Source organism: Gavia stellata, chromosome 7 (assembly GCF_030936135.1).
Source record: "Gavia stellata isolate bGavSte3 chromosome 7, bGavSte3.hap2, whole genome shotgun sequence".
NCBI lineage: Eukaryota > Metazoa > Chordata > Aves > Gaviiformes > Gaviidae > Gavia > Gavia stellata.
Window position 1 is genome coordinate 31327569 of NC_082600.1, and position 23087 is coordinate 31350655.

At 36.8% G+C, this 23087-nt stretch overlaps 1 protein-coding gene across 1 annotated transcript in view; it reads left to right on the forward strand.

Annotated features, from left to right (window-relative positions):
• The window catches only part of HEATR5A (HEAT repeat containing 5A), a 57082-nt gene extending 39453 nt beyond the window's left edge, over nt 1-17629 (forward strand). Inside the window, exons 24-36 of the mRNA XM_059819991.1 lie at nt 764-1003; nt 1303-1484; nt 3215-3283; nt 3705-3884; nt 5933-6167; nt 6604-6852; nt 8533-8660; nt 9585-9732; nt 10448-10720; nt 13064-13288; nt 14202-14356; nt 15530-15743; nt 16021-17629. Of these exons, the coding sequence (XP_059675974.1) occupies nt 764-1003; nt 1303-1484; nt 3215-3283; nt 3705-3884; nt 5933-6167; nt 6604-6852; nt 8533-8660; nt 9585-9732; nt 10448-10720; nt 13064-13288; nt 14202-14356; nt 15530-15743; nt 16021-16322 (2600 nt within the window). The 3' untranslated portion in view covers nt 16323-17629. The remainder of the gene's footprint in view (nt 1-763; nt 1004-1302; nt 1485-3214; nt 3284-3704; nt 3885-5932; nt 6168-6603; nt 6853-8532; nt 8661-9584; nt 9733-10447; nt 10721-13063; nt 13289-14201; nt 14357-15529; nt 15744-16020) is intronic.
• The last annotated feature ends 5458 nt before the right edge of the window (nt 17630-23087 follow it).

Here is a 23087-nt window from a genome sequence, read left to right on the forward strand (position 1 = left end):
AGTATTCTTGTTTCTTGAATGTTTGACGTTTATGAAGTGTATCATTGTCCTTCATATTGAAACACTGGACCTTAGTTCTTTCAGAAGGAATATGACTTTCTCCCTTCTGATTGCCTTTTCCCTGTTGAACAAGTTTTTGTAAACATTTTAGTGTGTCTTGCCTGTTCATATTCTTGTTGATTTATAGTCCTAATGTTAACTTACTTCCATATCGCAAATGGAAATGCAGAAGACATTTGAGCTTGTGCATCCTGTGCTAGTACCTACAAGAAACGTATTCAGACCCTCTCTTCTGTTAATAATAGGAATTATGCAGGCCTACTATATCATAATGAAACTCCTGAGCAGATAAAATTAATTATTGTGCTGAATATTGGGAGGGGGCAGGAATTTCTTTTTTTTTTACATGCAGTGCAGGATTTTTTTGATTTGGAAAGGTACTGGCTTCTAATGTGTCACACTTCTTTTAAAAGGGTTTTTTTTTTTCTCTTTCATTTCTTTCACTGCAGTTCTTCATTTACTTTCATGGTATTGATCTTGTCTTCTAGCAAGTAATGTCAACCAAATGCAGTTAGTTTTGTTACATTTTATTTTTAATTGTAGCATTTACTTTGAGGCACCAAGGTTGAAGGGAATCGTAGTGAGCTGGAGGCTAGAGATGGACTTTGAAGAGATTTTCTTATGAGTCCTTCTGTAGTTTTCAGTTACAGTAAGAAAGAATATTACATTTCTTCTTTCTTTCCCCCCTGTGTCCTAAATACAGATTTCAATACAGTAGCTTCAGTAGATACCACTCAAGAAGAGGAAACTGCCAAAGTGGATGATGCATCTGTATTAACGTCTGACAGTGATGAGAGGTTCCATCCTTTCAGTAATCCACGATGGTCTACCAGAGTTTTTGCTGCAGAGTGTGTTTGTAAAATTATAAGCCAGTGTGAAAATGCAGACAGTGCACATTTTGACATAACTTTGGCTCAGGAAAGAAAACAACGTGATTCAAGAGGTATGTGTTAATCACTGAAAGAATTTCACAGAATGCAAAGTATGCTTAAAATAAATGTTAGCTGTTTGCATCTTAATGAAATTAATCACGAATTTGTTGTTTGTAATCATTGAAACCTTTAATTACTCTGATTAGAATGTTGTATGTGTAAGCTGCCTTAAGTGAATCCTTGATATGTGGTACAATAAAATGTAAAATACACATTTTGAAAATGTTGGGAGCAGTCTTATAAAACATATTGTGCCTAAAGCTAAATTTAATAAAACTATTTTCTTTTTTAATTTCTGTTTTCTCTTCAGATGACTTTTTGGTATTGCATTTAGCTGACTTGATCCGTATGGCTTTTATGGCTGCCACAGATCACAGTGATCAACTTCGTCTTTCTGGGCTTCAAACATTGTTAATTGTTGTTCGGAAGTTTGCAGCTGTTCCAGAACCAGAGTTTCCAGGTCATGTAATTCTGGAACAATATCAAGCCAATGTAAGCACCATTGCTAATAACTTAGAAAAGTTTAGAGTTACAGTTAATCACTAAAAGAAATTTGCTTTTTGCAGTGCATAGTGCTAGAGTTGGGTTTCAGTTAGTTTGTTACTGAAACTATTATTAATTTCTTTGGACTTAACTTCCTTAGAAAGCATCTTTTCAGTAGGTATATGTTTTAGCCCCAAAGTTTTTCAAGTTTCACATTTTTCCCTCTTCCCGATTTGAATACAGCAAAAAGAAAATAGAACATTGTGGAAAGGATTGGTTTCAAAGTGCGGAAGTATTGCAAGAAATATTAGTAACAGCTTAGAAACAAGTAGCCTTTGCACTGCAGAAATCAAATTAGGAGATCTTGGTCAATAAATAAGCTAGAGGAGGTAAAAGCATGGACTGTACTCACAAGATCTATTTCGGTTAAGTCTTGGTTGAGACCTACAGAAATGATGTCCTGATCATTTTGCATCCCAGACTGCACTTGCGTTGAATATGACAAGCAGCTGGGTTAAGCCTCATCTGTCTCCCGTTCTTCAATTTCTAGCAGGCATTGAAAAAGTCAGATCACTTTCTCTCAAAGAAATGGAGAGATCCTGACACTGAAGACATTCTAACCCACTTTGATCTTGCCTTTGCCATCAGAATTCTATTCTACTGGCACTTCTTTGTGGGAAAGGAGAAGTGCCTTGATCTAGTCGGGAAATACCAAGGGAAAAAAAATACACTATCTGTCCTTGCTATCCAAAACCATCAAGCAGGTCAAAGTAGAGCTAATAATTCTCCTTTTAACCTTCACTACCCTTAAAGTGTTTCTGTACAGAGATCTTCTCATCAACTGTTTCATAGAAGTTGAAGAGATGTGAAGCAGTTAAATATCTAGTCTTTTTCTTGTCAGTTTTTTTTTCCATAACAATAACAAGAAATAGATGGATGTAGATTTTCCAGACTTAAGTAGTTGTTTCCTGAAATCTTGTTCAGAAGTTCCTTAAATGAAGTCTGAGCTTTAGGGGGTCTTAAGAAACTGCCATTAATTGTCATTAAAAACGACTCCTTTTCACTGATTTTCACAAACTTGTATTTGTAGTACTTGTACTACACTTTGTACTTTCATCCCAAAGAGCATCAGACTTAAGTCTGAGTTTTCAGGTATCAGTTAAAGCAGCAAGGGAAATTTTCATTAGCCTGTAGTGAAATAGCTTTCAGCAGTGAGAGTAGGTGAAACCTTTGCAACCTGGTAAGTACATGTTTGTGTGTTCTTTATTAGGCAAATGGGGTTTGTGCTGTCCCCTTCTTTCACTTTGCAAAGTTGGCCAACTTCGTCTGTTTGTTTCCTTAGATCTGTATTCTTTCTGAGTAAAGAATGAATAAGGAAATGTCACTCATTAGGTGTCTTGCAAGTTTTTCATGGATTAGAACATTGTTTTTTCTTTTGAGGACTTCTCATCAAGTCAAGAGTTCAGGAAGGAAGACATTTCTGTTTCAGTTTTAGACTGTGCAAAAAATAGAATCAACTTTGAAGACCCCTCTCAAAGAGAACCATGTCTTCAGTGTAAACAAAACAAAACAATAAAAGTGTGGCTGCAACTGTCTCCCTACTCTTTAACCTCACTGAAACAGTCTGTGGAAAAATGAAAATGCTTTATAAAGGAAAACTGCAACAAAGCCTGCTTATGAAAAGTAATTATTTAGTTAATCGCTCACTATGTATTAAATGTTGTATAACTTCTCTTTAGGTTGGAGCAGCACTTAGGCCTGCCTTTGCTCCCGAAACTCCCCCTGATGTCACAGCAAAAGCATGTCAGGCAAGTGTTGAAAGTCAGAAGTCTTAGGTAATAGACCCTCTGAAATTTTCTTTTTGCTTGATACGCCACAGAAGAAAAAGGAAATAAATCATATAGCCTCAAATCCTCAGTGCACACAAAATAATGTCACCCATGTTACCTCTATATTGTAACAACTCAAAGATTTTATGCACTTTAAAATCTTTTGAGAAACTTTGTAGCAGTTGGTACTTTGGCTGGTATTTATGACATCCCTCTAATGTTTTTGGCTTTCATTACTTATGCATACTAAACTGTAACTTCATTTAACATTGCTTATTATGCGAGAGTAACTGTATCTCAGTAGAAATTACATCTGGTTTTCATAATTTTGCAGATGGAAAAAAGAGTATCCAGTGGTGTTTGGCTCTTGTTTCTCATTATTTCTGTTTTACAACACTAGGTATGCAGTGCCTGGATAGCAAGTGGTGTAGTAAGTGATCTTAATGACCTTCGGAGGGTTCATCAGTTGCTTGTATCCTCTTTGGTCAAAGTGCAGGCTGGGAAAGAAGCACAAAGTCAACAATATAATGAAAGCACCTCAACTATGGAGATACTGGCTGTGCTTAAGGCTTGGGCAGAGGTTAGTGTAACAGCTCTGTAATGATAGTCTTGATACCTGGTAGGTGAGTTACAACCTTTCAGACAGAATGGTTTCAGGAATTTCTTATATGCTTCATTAAACAGAAGTCGCTGGTCCTTTGCTTTGCTTTGATACCTCTAAACAGTACATGAACTTTGTAAACTTGACAAAAGCACTGCTAGTTAAACTGTTTGCATTATTCTACATATTAAGAAATATGTCTAGTACTTAAGAAATATTAATTTCTTAACATGTTCTAATATTTCAATATTCATTTTAAATTGGCATGGTATAAATGGCTATAGTGACGGTCCACTGAATGTACCATTTTAAATAGCTGTCATTTTTCTCATTGTCTATGGGCATTTAATTTCTTACAGATAGTTCTTGTAAGTTAACAATGTCAGTTCAGTACTGCATTGGCTAACTGCCTTAAAGTCAGCTCACATGAATGCGTGTTTTAATACATGTAAATGCAATATTAGATATTTAAAAATCAAAAATGTGAACAACGTACGTCATCTCTAGAAGATGTGTCTTAGGAAGCACTGATAATGACCTTGGATGCTGACAGTTGGTAACTACCTAAATATGAGCATGTTATGTAGTTAATGTGAAATTTCTGTGTATAACCACAGAGCTATTCTGAAGGAGAAAGCAGGCAATAGATAGCTTTCATGTGAACATTAGTAGAAAAACTACCAACCTCTGGTGTCCATACTGGAGAAAGGATATTGGCAAAATAAGGAAGCCATTGGAGAAAAGCTAGCACATGGGAATAAAAATCTTGAAAACATGCTTACACTGAGAGATTTAAATACATCAGTCTATTTAATAGGCAAAGATAAGGTGCTGTCATCAATTTAAAATTATTATATGGAGAAAAGGTTTTTAATGGTATATAACAATAACCTATCACTGGTCAGAAGCTGAGACAAAATTCAGACTAGATGTGAGGCTCAACTGTAAGAAGTGAAGATTTGAAGATTTTTCCAGTCTATAATTAAGATCACTAGAATTCTTCAAAGCAAACTCTGTATAACTTTCTACTGGCTCTCAGACATGAGAAACTATGACAAAGTAAACTGGGGATAAGCTTTTGTGGCCTGTAATTTACAAATATTTCACTTAAGCCCTAGGCAGTTCTTTCTCACTTAGGTTCTTACCTATTTCTTGTTTCCAGAATTTGAAGGAATTCCCCCATCCTATTGTGGGGAGGAGTGAGAGAGGTGCTTGGTGGGTGTTTAGTTGCTGGCCTGGGTCGACCCAGTACAACTAGCAAACTTGAAGAAGATACAGAAATCATAATTGCAGGAGACAGATATTCACAAAAGCTAACTTTAGATTAGTTGAACAGGTCTCCTATGTCTCCTTTATAGTTGAGAAGAGCAGCTTCCCTCTGGGGTATTTTGGAGAGACTAAAGAGGGCTGCTGGTCTGAAACATTCTCAAGCCTATCTTTTTCAATAACTAGAGAGGCATCTAGGGAAATTAACCTTCTCACAATGAAGTTAACTTATTGATGGTAACACCCGAAGTTTGCAAATGATGCAAGACTGTACTCTTCATTTTTTACTGCTAACACAGGGTAGTACATAGTTTTGAGAAGTTGGTTGCAAGTGCAATATATCATTTCAGTTAAAAGAAGATTTAGGAATGATTTGACTGTGATTTCAGGATCATGTTTATAGGCATATTATTTGATAATAAGTTCTTCAGTCTTGTGGCTATAACTATAACAGGGTTTGATGGTTGGAAGCTGAAGCTGGACAAGGAATATATTAATTTTTAAGAACAGGGAAGTTAACTGCAGCTATGGTTAGGAATTTTAGTAGGTTTCCCTTCATTGGGACTCTAACATGAAGATTAGCTGGGGGAGTCGTTTCAGAAGGTTTAGAAAATAAGTGCTTGTTTACCCATGCCTACTGGACTTGAAGCAGGAAGAAATTCTAGGAAACCTCATGCCCGTTCAACAGGCAGTCATGCTAATGATCCCAGTAGTTTTCCAAGTGTTAATATTTGTAAATCTCTCTCCAAATCTATAAACAGGTTTACATAGTTGCAGTTGAAAAGCAGAAAAATCAAAGTGATGCACACAATTACTGTTTAAAAATTGCAAACTCTGCAGAAGAAAGCTACGGAGATTTAACATCTTCAGGCAATGGACTTCTGGACTTAGTACAGGCAGATCTTGGAACACTAAGCAAGCTCTGGCTTGCTGCACTTCAGGATTTTGCTCTCTTAACTTTGCCTTCAGAATATGCATCGCAACTACCTGCTGAAGGTAAGAAGGCAAATCAGTTGTATTTTCATAAGTCACTCATAAGTGCACATCATTAATGTCCTAGCTGACTAGTCTTAAGATCACAGTAAGATTAAATTGTATAGAGAATACGCATACTTGTGTAGCTATGTAAAGATAAAGACTGCTTTTGAGAACAGAGGTTTCACTGATGTGAAAAGTAGTTTGTTTGATATTCTTGTTTGTTGGATAATTTTATGGTTGAAAGAAGATAAAGGTAATTGTATTGGATTCTATCCTATAAATGAAGTGCTCTCATTAGCCTGAATTTTAATATTGAACATTTTTTTTAAAAAAAGTCATACATAAAATATGATAAATGTAATTTCAGTAAAAAGAATCCCCTTTTAGAAGAATGAGAAAATACAGTAGTTGAAAATAAATGATGTCCCTAAAACTGTGACTTCTTTTCCTGTAGGTGGTACATTTTATACAGCAGAGACCATTGAGAATGCCAGACCTCATTACTACAACTCCTGGGCACTGATACTTTATGCTACAGCATTATGGCTTACTAGCACAGGTTTCCTTGTTGTTGATCCAGATGAAGGAGTTACTAATCTCTCTAGACCTGTCACCCCAACTACAATGTGTCAAGATTCTTCTACCAGGCCCTTGGTGAAATCTCCTGAGGATGTGAATACTGACAGATTTCATCTTATCTTGGGTTAGTGAGTGCATAATCTGTCTAGATGCTATAAACCAAAATGTCATTTTTAATAGATAAAACTGTTAGCAAACAAATATTTAATTATTCACATTTAACTGAATTGTTGAATAATGCATCTCTTAAAATTCTTCTGACTCTGCATTTTTTTAAGTCCTAGTGAGAAAATTGTAGAGTGTTTTCTAAAATGTAGTACAAAAACCACTCAGTGTGAACTAAACAAGTCCTAAACAAGTGCTTACTGCTCTGCTCATAAACATGCAAGTTTAAGGGTGGATTTTATTGTGGTCATAGCGCTACAATTACAGAGTATATGATTTAGCATCACTGAAGTACAGTTCCACATCACAGAATAGTGTGTAGGTTTGAAGGGACTTGTGGAAGTCATCTTGTCCACTATGCCCTGCTCAAGCAGGGCCACCTAAAGCCAGTTGCTCAGGACCGCGTCCAGATGGCTTTTGAATATCTCCATGGATGGAGACTCCACAACCTCTGTGGGCAACCTGTGCCAGTGCTCAGTCACCTTCACGGTAAAAAAGTGTTTCCTTAAGTTCACAAAAAGCTCTGTTTAAGGCTTCGCTACTGGAGAGACTAATCAGGCAGTTGAATTCAGTCACAGTTCTCTAAATCTACACAATTAGGCATTTCTGGTTGTATTTTTTTCTTTGGTGTCTCTTTTGTAGCCTTCTTTTGTAATCCCTTTTTGGAATGGGTTTGTATCACCCAGATGCATATGGCTTCATTTGAATCCCAGTCTTCCTGCACAGACCCAGCTTCCTTTTGAACTCTGTTGCTCCCTCAGTTAAAAGTGGGACCTCTGATACAAAAGCTGCTCGTTTCCCCTGCTTCCTGTACTACTGGATTAGTGCTTCAAATTTCATATACTTTACCATGGACACCTGGCTTGTTTATTCTGCTTCTGAACATATTCCACTTGTTCATTTTCACTTCCTACAAGGAAACTGAAAGAACATTAAAACACAACTCTTTCTGTTGCACAGCTGTTCTTTAGTGTACATGGATCAGTTTCCCAAGTCATCATACATTTTGGAATTACAGCTGTACAACTGCGATGAGAATATGGATCACAATTTATATGAATTTTATGTCCAATGTCATAAAATCTAATCTGAAGAGTCCTGAAAGCTCAGAAAAAAGTGATTGTTTTTATCTGCTCTAGGATTTGCAAACTTAGGCTTCATGTAATTTACTTATTGCTGGTGATCCAACTGCGGTAGCTGCAATCTTTCGCATTTTTGTAAAATAGGATGATAAAGCCTCAGCCTTTGAGTTTGTGAACTATTATTGGTTTCTCCATTATTTCCTTCTATTACATAAATCAGTGTGATTAGGCAAATATTCTGCTATATACTCATTATGAATTGTCTGCTTCTTCATTGGACCTAGAGTTCAGTGTTTTACTCAAGAATTGCTCTTTTTTACGTTAATAGCCAGTTATAATCATGTCTTATACTGTTTAGAAGCTGAAGTACTTTAATTGTTATGAGGGAAACAGAGTCCTTGCCCCAAGATATTAGCAATAGGAGATCAATTCACTTAATATAAAATGCGTATGCTATTTCTGTGTCCTCGCAACCTACTGTTAGGTTACTTAGTAATTGACAAAATTACTTCTTAAAATTTCAAGCACATATGGGTTTTTTCTTCTGATGCCTACAGGAATTAGTGTGGAATTTCTCTGCTCTCCTCGATCAGATGCAGCAATGGAGAACATTATTGCCTGCTTACGTGCCCTACAGACACTCTTCGATGTTCCGTGGCCAAGGTCTAAAATAGGTGGTCATCAGGTAATGTCTTAATGATCAAAAGCCCCCCAGAATTAAGGCATAATTTTAGTTTGAACAGCGTCTCTAGTCTCTATTGCATATTCAGGAATCTTCAACACATAAGTAGTAGGTGAATTATATGCTTTACCAAAATCCAAAGCTGTAGAGGGAGGAGAGAAAAAGAGCATAACATGGAACCTGTAAGAAGACAGTGAGGGCCAGAGAACTTGAGGACATTTCTTCAGGAAGGAGTAATTAGATAAGTAGGATGAGAGCCAGGTAAAGACAGATTTCCATGAAAAAAAGTTCTCTTACTCTCTCTGTCAAGGAACAGTTCAATTAATGATGTTGTAAATATTGAAGATGATGAAAGGAAACTGGACAAAAGCAGTGGTATAAAAAAAAAAAAAAAGCAAAACTAAAAAACCACAACACACCAGTGCTCCTAAAAAGAAGCAGTAACCTCAAAATTCCTTTTTTTTGTTTTTTTTCTTTAAACTAAGCTTTATACCATCCTGTGCACCATGCAATTGTCTAACACAGCAAAAGTGGTAAGTCCTGTGGACATGCCCAATTTCTGCTGACTATTAGTGCCCTCTCCAAGGAAATGCATATACTGTAGGAGGGGTACAATGTAGTTTCCCCACCTTCAAGAGTTAAAAAGCTGTAAGGTAAAGATTACTTGGGATTTTTTTAGTCGTTTTAAGTGACTTATCTCTAAATTACCGTGATTAATATTTTGTTGGGAGAATTGAGCAGGACTGCTGCTACTGGGAGCTAGGAACTAGATGTTGAAGAAAATGCCAACTCCTGTGACTGTATCAATTATACTGTGTTCCTTAGTGAGATTAATAAGAGTAATACTGTTGGCTTTAACAAGTATTAACAAGTTTCCAAAATTCCTGCATTAAAATGGGGATATATTAAGCATTTTTCTTACTGTAGGAGCTGGGTGTAGAGCTGCTGAATGTTTTGCATCGACTGATACTGACCAGAGAATCACCTGATATTCAGCTTGCTGCCCTTGAAGTGGTTCGGTTGATTCTTTTTGCAGCTCAGGAACATGTGAAGGAAAAACGGAGGAGTGCAGAAGGTACAGTAATGTATGAGATGTTGGATACATATTATCAGGATTAAAGCAATTCTTTCTTGGAAAACTTGTTTCTTGACAGTGATATTCTAAGATGCATCTTAATTGAAGTGTTTCACAGTTGGTGACTAATCCTGGTTTACTTAAGTCGGTCTAGGTGCCTGACATAAGAAATTGGGGTGGTATGATAGGTAGCCAGTGGTTTTGGCGGTGACTAGAGGGTGTGAATTGAGGAGGAAGACTGGAGAAACTGCAGTTGGTATAGTCTTGTGTGGTGTCAGGGAGAGAGGAGTCTTAGTGAAAAGCTGGGATCAGCTGCAGTAGAGCAATGGAGAGACTGGGCACACATAGCTGTTACAAGCCAGACTCTACTAGTTACTCTAACTTCCTAAAGTTCTTTTCCTAAAAGAAAAAAACTGGGAGAAGAAACAAAACACTTATATAAGGTGACATCATATTGGCATGGTGCCTCAGCACATTGTATGTCTAAACCTACTGCACGCACTTTTGCCTTTCGACAATCAGTGCATAGTTTGCTTATTCAGAAGGATGAATGTTTGTCAGTAGAACTTTGAATATACGTATGCATGCACATATATATATATATGAAGATTATCACTTGGTGATAGTCTTGATGATGAAACAGTGTTAAGAATTAAACTTTTTGGAAACAAAGTACAGCCTGCAGATTTCTGCCATATTCTTCTTTTTGTTTTAGTTGATGATGGTGCTGCAGAAAAGGAAACGTTACCAGAATTTGGAGAAGGCAAAGATACAGGAGGACTGGTGCCTGGGAAATCATTAGTCTTCGCAACACTCGAGTTGTGTGTTTGTATTCTTGTCAGACAGCTTCCCCAGCTCAACCCTAAATTAACTTGTAGCCCTGCAGTTCAATCTGGAAAACATCTGTTATTGTCAGAAGATGGAAGTAGACTGGTAGCAGCAGCATTAGTTATTCTCTCTGATGTTCCTGCAATCTGCTCTCCTGAAGGTATGCTGTTTCATCACAAGGAAAGATTATTAAAAGAATATTGGGCTCTTCTGAGCCCCCTTGTTATTACCTAATTTTCTCAGCTGGATAAAACTGGCAGCAAGTTTTGTTGATTCGCTTGTGACAATTTCCTGTTCTAATTATTTCTTGACTGTCAGATTACAAAACAAGTTACAAAACTGAAGCAATTAAAGGAGTAGTTTTTCTTATCCTCCCACATGTAGCAGTGCAATTAATAGATTCATTTTGTACAGGGAAGTATACAATAGCTACATGATTATATTCTACTTGAATTGTCTATTCTGGAATTTATAATGCAGACAAAAATTAAATTTAAAAGGGAAATGTTATGTTACCTTTCACTAAAAGCCATCATTTGAACATTAGGACACTGTAAGGAGTTATGGTTGATTTCTCAGATTAGATGACTTTTACCCATGATTCATTTTGGATTGACTCCAAACTTTAAGATGGTTCCCCCCTGCCATCCCCCAATATCATATTCATACATATGATTTTTCAATACTGTTACAGCCACACCTATAAACCACTCTACCACCTATAAGCCCTACTCCTCTGTTCCCATCTTAGGTACCTGTGTTACACTTCGTGCAAATTTTTGCATTTACCCGTCCTCGAAATGTCTTCTTTTTTCTTAATTTGTTCTCTGTTACAAATGGAATAGTAGGCAGTTCTTGCTATCATTGTAGGGTGATGATATGATTTCTCTTTTCCATCTGCAGCTCATTATTTATCAGTTCAAAGGAAAAGGAAACAAACATAGCATCGCTTAGATCTGAGGGCAACTATCACGTATGAAAAATAATCTGTGATTTTTCTTTTCTCCCCATAGTTCTTTTTGTCTTTAGCTATTTGTCAAAGCTATGAGAAAACATAGCTTTGTCAAGTTATTCCACAAACTAACAGCTTGCAGGATCAGACCAGATGGGACGTTTACACTAGAGAACTTAAGCATTTAAGTCAGGTGACTAGAATGAGGAGCTTAAGCTTGCTTATACAGTCAGTTGAATAAGGAAGCATCTCCAAAAGTCAACTCATATAATCAAAGAGAAGAGAATTCCTACGTGGAATTGCATCATTTTTTCCCCTTTAATAGATGACTTAAGTTATAGTCCTGTGACTACTATGTCTCTTACTTCAGACACCTGTCATGATATGTATGCATAATAAAATTTTCAAATAAATGATGCTCATGAACTGCATTTCCTGCTGAATTCCAACAGTCAATTTTCAGAGACTTGGCTGTTTAAAAATAGAAGGTAGATGTCCTCAGGTTCAGAAAATATTTATGCATCTGTCAGAGACCCTCATTATTCAACAGGTCTTTCACGAACATCAGTATATTAAAATCTTAAAAACATAAGCATTTTCCTAATTAGGGAAGGCCATAAGCATATTAAGCCATATGCTTAACTGTGCTTTGCTGAATCAGAACTTAAGATAGGAGCAACACATAAGTATGCAGGTTTCTAGATTGTCTCCAATATGTGCAGAATTCTGTATTACTATTAGATTCAAAGACATAAGAATATGCAAAGCTGCTATGACAAGTTATTCCTGTGATTTTTTTAGTATTTTTTTTTAGTAGTCTCTTATTCTGACAGGTCAACTATCAGATTCTCAGGGAGAGATGAAGATGTGTTCAGTAGGCTGTGGGACAATCTGCTTCTCTCCTTAGGTCTCCTCTTTTCTAAAATATTTGTTTTTACTATAATTCTAGGAATTTTTGTTACACATTTTTAGTCTGAGATCCTCTTTGTACTAATCTTACTAAATTCTTGACTCTAGTGATTTCCTGGAGCAATGACATCCTTGGCTAACTACACATCATGTGGGAAAAGTATTTCCTCTTACCAGTTTTGAAATTACCCTGTTAATTTCCTTCACTGTATTGTCTTCATTGCAAAATATGCTTAGATGCTCATAATTTGTTTTCTACTATTCAGTACTTCGTATACTTCCATAGCTTCTCTTCTTCTGCTCCTCAGTGATTCTGATCTTTCTGTTCTTGCTTTTCTCTGAACATGACGTAATTCCACACTTTATATAACAAAATCATCAAGAAAAGATAAACAATGCTAATTTAAAAGAGGAAAAGGTTTAACTTCACTTAAGCAGTGTGACTCCATGTTTGCTATAGCAAGTCACATGATATTTAAAATCTTTCTTCAAATTACCAGTTCCTCCATTCACATAAGTGATTAAAAATGGTAAGTTATGAATAAAAAAGAGAATCCGAGAAAACCGCTTTGATTTTCTTTAATGTAAAAGGTACCTGAATTTTTTTTAACTTCTGTGAAATTAATTTGCTGCGTTTTACAGGAAGTGTTTCAGTTCTTCCTACTATCTTGTACCTAATTATTGGAGTACTTAAAGAAACTGCTGTGAAATTGCAAGATGGCCAGCTACCTATGACGGTTGCTGCATCTTTACAAGCTCTTAAAGGACTGTTGTCTTCTCCGATGGCTCGAGCAGAGAAGAGTCGGACTGCTTGGACTGATCTTCTGCGTAGTGCTTTGGTCACAGTGCTTGACTGTTGGGATCAAGGTAAGCACAAATTTTGGGTTTGTGTGTTTAAAAAACAAAACAAAAAATGTTTGGGTGAAAGGTTGTTTGGTTTTATTTAAATTAAATTCATACACATCTTAAAAAAAAGACTAATATCTGAGTCACAGGAGAATTAGCTGGCTACCAAGTACTGTTGAAACTATAGTGCAATCTTGTCCCTACAGTTTATATGAGAAGACATCATCTGTAAAGGTATAAATGTGGGATTGCAGACTTACCCCTGTATTATGTAGTGCCACAATGTAGTTACATGATACGATGGAATAAACTGGAGTTATGGCTTCAGTGTACCATTGAACATAAAAGACCGCTGTACTACATGCAGTTTCTCCACAAAAAATTAGTCTCTGTATTGAAGTAAAGGGTATTAAAACAGTAGTTCAAGAAAAAATATTTTTGTCTTAAAGTTAGTTTTCTGTGTGCTGCTTCTTCAACTTCCCAAGTTTGTAGTACTTTTATCATTCCTTATGTCTAATCTCTAAGTTGTAATTTGTTGTTGGAACTTTTGTTTATAGTGCTGGTTTTTTAAGTTATAGCAAAAGAATATATGTTCTTAATGCAAATTTTATATAATTCTCAAAATAGCTTGTACCCTAAAATGTCATACCAGCTCTTCAAAGATATTTATTGTACTTTATACAGAGGAACAATGGAATAGGAGTATGCTGCTATTTCTAAATATGCATATAACCCCTCCTGAATTCCCATTTTGGCCTTGGCTTTTATTACAGTAAAAGTCCATATCAGTGCATCAGAGTATGACATGTATCTGAAAAAAGAGATTCCGAAAGAAACGTAGACATTGATATTTGTATTCCACCTCTTTGTAACACTTGAATTCATAGAGTTACTTTTTAATGCAAATCTAACAGACTGCTTACTTTATTGATAGTAGATGGGCTTCTCCACGGACTTGATGAAGTTAGCCTGCTTACTGCTATTACAGTATTTGTTATGTCTACCAGTCCAGAAGTTACTACCATAGAGTGCCTTCAAAAGCGTTGTATTGAGAAGTTTAAAATAACACTTGACTCAAAAGATCCTCTTGTAAGTACTGATGAAGTTATAAGAATATCAGTATCATATTAAATGGATTTTAGCTTATTTTCTGTTCAATTGTTTCACTTGTCCTGTGTGTTGATTCCAGTTAATTCTGTCCTGACTATATGCGTTGTATTTTAAAATACAGTTTGAACAAGTTAGCAAGAACATGTCCAGCAGTGCATTTTGTCACAGAAATCCCTCAGCTGTGGTTCTTTGGGAGCTGGAGCGAGTACCACTACATAACTTCTACTGTCCCATAAGCATCAGCTCCTGGACACTGCTGGAGGCAGCATATTGAACTAGATGAATGCTTTGTTCCAACCTAGTATAAAAAAATTATTTATTATCATTGCAAATACAAATAGCTTTTCTAGGAGTTGGGACTTCCTCACTCTGAAAGTCCAGCTCTGAAAATAACATGCATTAGACTTCATGTTTGACCGAGAATTCACTATAAACTGGTTTTCTTGCATTTTCTCTACATATATTCATGTAGTTAAAAAAAAGTTAAACAAAGTTACCTTTAACTTGAGAAATAGCTGTAAGAAAGTACTTTTTTATATATTAATACATTTCTAGTATTATAAACATTGGTTTCCACTGATAGGAAACTGGGGATGCCAAATATGACTGCAAGAAAATGGTAGCATGCATTTGCAAATATTATCCAAGTGTTTAGGCATCTGAGCCTTTCAGAAATTATGTAGGAACTTGACAGTTTCAGGTATATTGACTTCCAATGGCATGCAAGCTACTTGGACCATTTGAGGCTTTTTAAAATTGTGCTTACAGTTTGACAGAGGTAACGCTTACATTTTAAGCACCTATTTTCAGTCAGCTGCATTTTTTGAAAAAAAGTGTATATTTTCAAAACAGTGCTAAGACTTAATCTTCTCACAAAAATAGTATTTTTTCCTTAACTCAAAAATGCAGGGAGCTGTAGGACTCAGTGGAAAGAAACAGGAAGCATGATCTAGTTTCTCTTAATAATTTGATTGCAGGTTATAATGCTCCTGTAAAGTATTATGCATTAGAAGCCTGCAACCTGATGACTTTTCAAGCTGTGAGGCAGATTCTTCCTCCTCCCTAAAATTTTATCTGACAATCTGTGAGTTTTAAAACACTCTGACATGTATTTTTAACACTTTGTAACTGCAAATTTGATTTTCCCTTTAGGTACAGTATAAATGCTACCAGCTGCTGCACTCCATCTTTCAGCATCCAAACAAAACTGTGTCATATCCTTATATTCATTCTTTAGCACCATCCATTGTGGGAAAACTGCAGGAAACAGAAAAAGTAAAACCTGAAAATGCTGCTGAACTTCAGGTCATTCAGGAGGGAATAAAGGTGGTTACAGCTCTTACAGCCACCACTGAGGAAGAGCACCGTAAGTTACTTCCATTACTAGTATCCAAAGCGTTAGATGTGCTGAAAGTTGCCATAGGTAACAAATTAAAACAAAACAACCACTAGGAATCCAGGCCTGAACAATAATTGCTAAGAGAATTGCTAACAAGAATGTTGGTGCTTTTTACCGTACAGTTCAAATAACATTTGCAGGTTGATAGTTTGTGTTAAATGTTAACTTAGAGAAATACTTCAAGTTAGAATTTGAAGCTGTGTTTAAAAAGTGTATGTTTAAGTTGTGTTTTCAATGTTTATAGGTGCTCATTTGGTGGCCTGCCTTCTTCCCATCCTTATTTCCTTTCTTTTGGATGAAAATGCCCTGGTTTCTGCTACAAACTCCGCAAAAAACCTACATGAGTTTGCTTTGCAAAATTTGATGCAGATTGGTCCACAGTACTCATCAGTTTTTAAAAAACTAATGGCTTCCTCTCCAACTATGAAAGCCAGGCTTGAGTCAGCTGTAAAAGGCAATCAAGAAGGCATCAAAGTGAAGACTGCTAAACATGCAAAGAATCCTGGGAAATGTTCAAGCATTCAGCTAAAGACCAATTTTCTTTAAAGTCTCCTATTGTCATTTTACGCACTTTGATATCAACAGCAAAAACTGTCCCTTTTAATTTCTAATCAGAGTAGGATCGCTATGAGTTGATCTCATATATTTCAGTTTGCACTGACGTATTACAGGAAGTTTTTAAGAGAAAGCAAATCTCTAGATAACTTTCTGTTAGTGTAAGACTTCTTAAACATCTCTAAACATGATCAATAAATCTATCAGAGGTCATCTAATCTGTATTTTTGGATTATTTTGGACTAAAATACCAGAAATGCCGATGCCTATATTAAAAAAGTATAGTGAACTTTACCGTAAATATATTTAGGAGCAGCCCACACTTAGCCATTAAGTAAAATTACTTTTGTTTTATATCAGTGTTTGTCAATAAGTTACCCTGATTGATTTTTGGATTTAACTGGGCCATAAATTTACTTGCAGGTTGTAATCTACCCTAATTACTAATTTAACACACTGCATCATTAAGTAAACAGATTAAATATCCTTGTAAGCCTTACAGTAGATTATTGTTGATCTCAAAAAATTCAACTCAGTACAGGTAATATTGATAGCTTTAATCCTAACAACTTCTGAGCTGGTCAAGATTTAGCAAATGCTGTTAAATACAGCTCTACAATGCTTCTTCACTGAGGACTCCATAGTGCTTTACACAGTGGGACTATTATGCATACGTAAGTATTTGCAGGTGGTGCCTTGCTGGTTGAGGTAGTCTCACTTTCCAGGATGTATACTTGTGTTAATTTTGTATTAGGCTAGCCAGGCAATTGAAGCTTACATATCTTGTCCAGGATAGGACAGCGATTTTATTACACTGTGCCTCGATTCAGACATCTGCTCTATCTGGATGTATGTTTCCCGATCTTTAAATGATCGGTTATATATACATGTAACTCACCTAAATTTATGTATCTCTGCAATGAGAGATGGGCATATTTGAAGTCAGCTTGTCTTGTGTCAAATAAAGTGCAACAAACTCATAATAAGGAGTATTTAATTAACATTTTTATCAAGGAACATATTTTAATATAGAAAAGTAACTATCAAAATTGCAATGGCTATAAAGTATTTTCTATACACAGTGTATTGACTTCTTTCTTAATACCAGTATTATCTAAACCAAACACTATCAAACTGAGGATAGTATTTCCTCTTGAATCTAATTACTTTAAAAGAAAGAAAAAAAAAATTATAGAACTGAGAAACATACTGTGACTCAGGAAAAGTGTGATGTACTGTATTTTATTATAAGTTTTGTATATAAATATAATTGTAAATTGTACAGAATTAACAATTCATTTTTCTAATTTACATAAATAAAGCTAATTTTCTTCACTTAAGATTTGTCTTAGTCATTTTACCCAATAGCAGAGGAGCTCTAAGAAGTTCCATAACAGAAAGAAAACGTTTGTATGCTGCCACAAGGAAACTAGTAAGAAATGTTTGGGCTGGATGCACCAAGGTCTGTGACTTAACATTGCAGGTCTTCGTCTGTTCTATATAGCACAGTGGGTAAATAAGTAGGATCAGGGAGATAGACTTTATCTGCGTAAATACCTGTTCTGTGCCAAATGCTGAAATGTGTGAACTATGATTGAGATGAATCTTACGGATATAATCTTGTTTCAGTTATAAAAAGAATTTGGCTTTTAGAGATCAGGTATCTTTGATGCAGTCTTGCTTATTTACAAGTAACTTCCATAAATTTCATTTTTCCTGAAGAAATAAGTAAGACCACAGAGCAGTTCTGGTTTTAATACCATGCTTCTTTTCTAAGGCATTGCTTGGCATTCAAGCTCTTATGTTTAGCCGAACAAAAAGAGCCAAGCCTATGTTTAGCCATAAACTAAAGTCTCACTTTTACTGCTGCTGCTTCCTGTGTCCCATGCCTCCTTGCTGATTGCTTTTCTTGCCATTTCTCTACAAGCACCAGTAAATTTTCTTCCAGTAAATTGTCTTTGCAGTGAAGCATGTGGCCTGCATGAATGTTTACTTCGTATGTTTCCACTGTTTATTTTAAAAGTTTAATGCTTTTGTGTGACAAAAGGCCCTGCCTATGCCTGACCTTAAGTATATATCTAAATATGGCTACATCATGGAATGTAATATTTAAGTGCTATGCAAAAGTTACTTGCAGACAACTTTCTGTTGACTGCAAGTAAAAATCATGCAAAAGCATCATATAGTTGGGATGTGGCTGTTTTTAATCGGATGTAGGTCTGTAGCACTCCAGCTGAATAAGCAGCATTTCTAATAGACTTGCTTAGGCTACAATAAGTCTGAGAGTGATCTGGTACGTTCCAAGGTGCAGCAGTCACTTTCAGGCTGACAGATGCATCAAACGATGCACGTATCACCAAAAGTAGGATTACCAAATGCACAGGGAACATAACAATAGCAGGGCTTTATTAATAAAATTTGGTTAGTAATTGGAATTTCTAAAGGGATTTTTTTTTTTTCCAAAACTGCCACACCAGTAACAATGTAAGTCGTTGCAATTGCAGGAGGGGTGGAGTGATCTAGGATAGTTTGCTGGTTTATCAGAAGTCCTAATAATATTGCTTAGTAGGGATCAGGCAGCTCATTCAATGAAATTTTAATATAGTTTAAGTTGAATGAAGTTGGATGTATCTGTGTCAGTAACTGTGAGGGATCACTGTGATAGTCGTCTCTAAAGCTTCATCCCTAATCTCACTGCTAGGTATACATTTTTTGTTTTCAACTTCCTGAAAAGTAATTCTATTTTATCAGTAGACAGCAAGTCAGAAGTTGTTTCCTAGAAGAGCATATTGTTTCCAAGCCACCAGTGGTCTACTGATAAACTGCTCGTTTTCTTCCAGTGAAAAATTTGGCCAATGATACTTCAAGCAAGGCAAGAAAGCAAGGGGAAAAATCCTTAGAAAATTAATACTCTTTGTTCAGTTTTTAAATAAAAGAACATACAGCAAGGTAGATTATTCTTCTACTTATCTGCACTGTGGTGTCAAAAACTGTAAGAAGAGTCACTCCCTTGTGCCTTGAAAGCAGCACTACCTGGCCAGCACTGATCATGTGGCCATTGCTAGACATTGCTTTCTGCACATGAGAAACCCATGTGGCCTGACTGCACACTGACAAGTGAAGTTTCTCATATAAATAAAGACATAATGATATAGTTGTTGAGTTGCAACCTCCGATCCTTAAAAATAGCCAATAAAATAAAGTTAAACTGTACTTTCATGCAGCCAAGTATTAAAAGAAGCTCTCAGATTTGCTCATAGTGCTGTCGTCTGAGAAACATTGGAGCTGTTGCTGTAGATGACATTTCACGCAGGACTCCAATTCAGTTAGCTAAACTATGTAGCAAGCAGTTTGGTTTTACATATACTGCCCAAGTTATTTAATGACAGTGGGCTGTAGCTTAAAAGATATAAAAATTAAAAAGTATATTTGGCCAGATATCACATGCTTTACATGCCCCTAACATATTTTTATATAACAGAATACTTAAAGTCGATTATGTAAAATAAAATAAAACAGATATGCATTTGATACATTATGTTGTCTGTGCAAGGGAACTCTACAGATGCCAGTGCTATGCCACCAACCTCTCCAAAATGTTGTGTAGTTCTTATTTTGGTTTTGATGTACAGTTGTAGATTTTTAATTTTTTTTTTTCCTAAAATGTTCTCTAGAGTCTCTGGAGAATAAATAGTTTATTACATATAACAATGAAAGGGGAAGTGACATCTAAATATAGCAAAAGTAGGGCTGAAGATTTTGTCTGAGAAGCAGGTCAAAGCAAAAACAGGCTTCCAAAACCTCCTGAAGTAATCTGTGGTAGATTAACCCAAATTCCCTCACTCTGCAGCCAAAGAGAAATTTTGCTCCATGGTCCCATTCTCACTTCTATGGTCCCCATCATCTGAAGTGCACAATCGGATTCTAAAAGGTAGAATGTGGCATCAAATCTCCTCCTCTGTGCTTGCGCTCCAGCTGCTTAACGGTGGCACTTGCAGGAGAAAACAAATTGGGATGATGGGTACCAGCCACAGCAGAGGCTGCTCTTAGTCTGCATGTTAGTATATGTGCCAATTTGTCCAGTTATTGCACAGAAAAATGTGTTATGTATGTAAAGAAGTTTGCAGATGAGGAAAGCCTGTTTCTGCAAATTGCTGGTAAGAAAATAAATTTAGTAATGGAAAGATTGATAAAATCCTTTTCTAAGCTACTGCCTTATGAATTGCAATTGTCTAGCCTCAAATTTGATTTTTTAAACCCATGTTAATATTAATTTTAAAATTCATATTAAAATTTATGTGAATTGCCTCACTGCCAGTGAAATGCAATATAGAATTTCTGAGATTCCCTCTTGCTATTAGTGGGATTTTTTTTTTATTAAAACCTTCTCTGGGGAAGATTTTGAGTATGGTATTTTTGTAAGCATTTTTTTTTCTGCCTAGTGCTGCAGTTCTCAGTGTCCTGTTCTGCAAGAAAAGGAGAAGGTTTTGTATGAGCCGCATTTTCAGTGGAAGTACAGGCCTCAGGGATTCTGGAAACGATTTTTATTTATATCTAAAAATAGAAATATTATGCTATTTGAAAATACAACCTATCATTATGAAGGCAAATGCTCTTAACCTCATCCTCTGTCTTGTAAGGTTTGTGGCAAACACCGAGAAAAGATTGTCACATATGTATGCATGTTTTACAGGAAACACAGGTACAAGGATAACTGGTTCAAGCTGTTGCCACCAAATGTACCTGAAATTCAGTTAGAGGAATAAAAGACCCTGTAGGAAAAAATCAGGTTTTCTTTTATGATGCTTCATCAACTATATTTGTTAAATAAGCAAGGATGAGATGAAGAGGGGTAACAGACAATGCAAGTAAATGGTTTTTCACTTCCAATCTGAGGCACGATGCAATCTAGTGTTTAGCTGCCAGGCAGTCAAGTGACACAATTATGTGGTCAGGGGGAGGGTGGGAGGGTATATGGGCTTTTGTCAGTCCATATTCCTCCTAGTTTCCTTTTGAGGCCCACAAATCTGGGAATAATTTCCTTCTGTAAAACAAGAATTCTCAAGCTGGTTGGAGAAAGTACTCAAGAACAAGGGGTCTTGAGTTGGAGCCACAACCCATCTGTAGTTCTAGGCACCCTCTAAACCACACAGTAAATATAGATACATGCGGACCCTCAGGGCTTAAAGGCTTGTAGCCTTCTACCCTGATTTTTCCACATAGTCCTGGAGACGTGGTAAAAGGCCATAGTCCTACCCTGTAAATACAGGGAAGAAAGTCAGTGGGCATGGTATGAGCTAACAAAGTAGTTTTCTCTGTCTGAAGGCAGCTGAGCCCGGGGAAGCTATAACTGAATACCTTTTTTCTTTCCCAAGTAGGCAATTTCCTACCTTTCTAGTAGGTTTCTTTAAGTACCTGCTCACACAGGTGCCTGTTCTGGGATCCCACTGGACCATGCAGCTACCACCACTCAGGAACACTATGGTGGTGTGTGTGTGTGTGTTCCTCAGTAACTGCCGGTGGCCTGGATCCGTGCTGCGACTGTTGGTAGCCAAATGCAACTAGACTTCATGGATAAGTCCAAACGATACATGGAAGTGAGCTCTTCTTCACATCGGTCTGTGCCATAATGCAAGTGTGTCTCTCTTTGACATCCTTCAGGCAGCAGTTGCTGAAGCCTGTCATCGCATTCATATTTATCCACACAGTGTCTTGCTCAGCTCTGCACTTGCAGCAATATGCAGAACCATGACCTGCAATGATTTAGGATAAGCAGCAGTCATTCGTAAAGACTGCTGGAGCTTTTCTGGCCAAGACAGAAGAGGAAAGGATGTTGGACATACTGGCTATGGAGCAGAGAGGCCACGGAAGCAGCTGTGGAAGATGAGACTATGACTGCAAAGTTTCTCTGAGCGGGAAAGGGAAGAGGAAGCAGGGACTTACCTTCTTTGTCAAGCTTGAAGTAAGAAGCATGGCTGCAACACCTCTGCATATGACAGACCACCTTTGTGTAGCTGTGTGAGAATTTTTTCCACTATACAAAATTCGCCAAAATCTTCCAGTGGCTTTGATACGTCAGTGAGAGGAGACATAGCAGCTCACAAAGCGCCTGCTACTGCCTGGGGAAACTGGCTATTCCAGGCTGTGGTACATCTTGGCTGGATCAGCTTTACAGCTGGTGGTCAGGATTTGAAACAGTATTCTTCACTGGCTTGTTCGGGACATTGACTAAAGGAATGGCTTTCAGTGTCATAATGTTCTCCTTCAGGAGGTAATGAATATATTAACTGTCAGGGATTCTCTCCTGACTATGTTTGTGAAGCTGTACCTAGACTACACAGGGTGCCCTCAAAGCAACTGAATATTTTTTACTTTTTTCCTATCTGTGTATTTCTAGTAAGTGCAAGAACTGAGGCAGATAAGCAAGTATTTAAAATCCAGTTCGTGTTCATGCTACTATCCCAGAACTATGTGCAGCTCACTGTTGGAGATGCTTTCTGGTTGTCTTCCTTACCTTCAGGTAGCCAACACCCAGCCACGACTTGCTGAGTGACTTCTGCTGGGCACAAGTGCTAGAGGGCAATATGCTCCAGACAGTGAACCAAGAGAGATTGCTGTGAAGATGGGGCAGCCCAGAGGGAAAAGCAGCAGGAAAGGAGCAAATGCAAAGGCTGCAACAACAGCAACAACATTCCTGCGGGATTATTTTTCTAATCAAACAAACGCTGAAGGATTAGGACAAGACAGAGGAAGGAA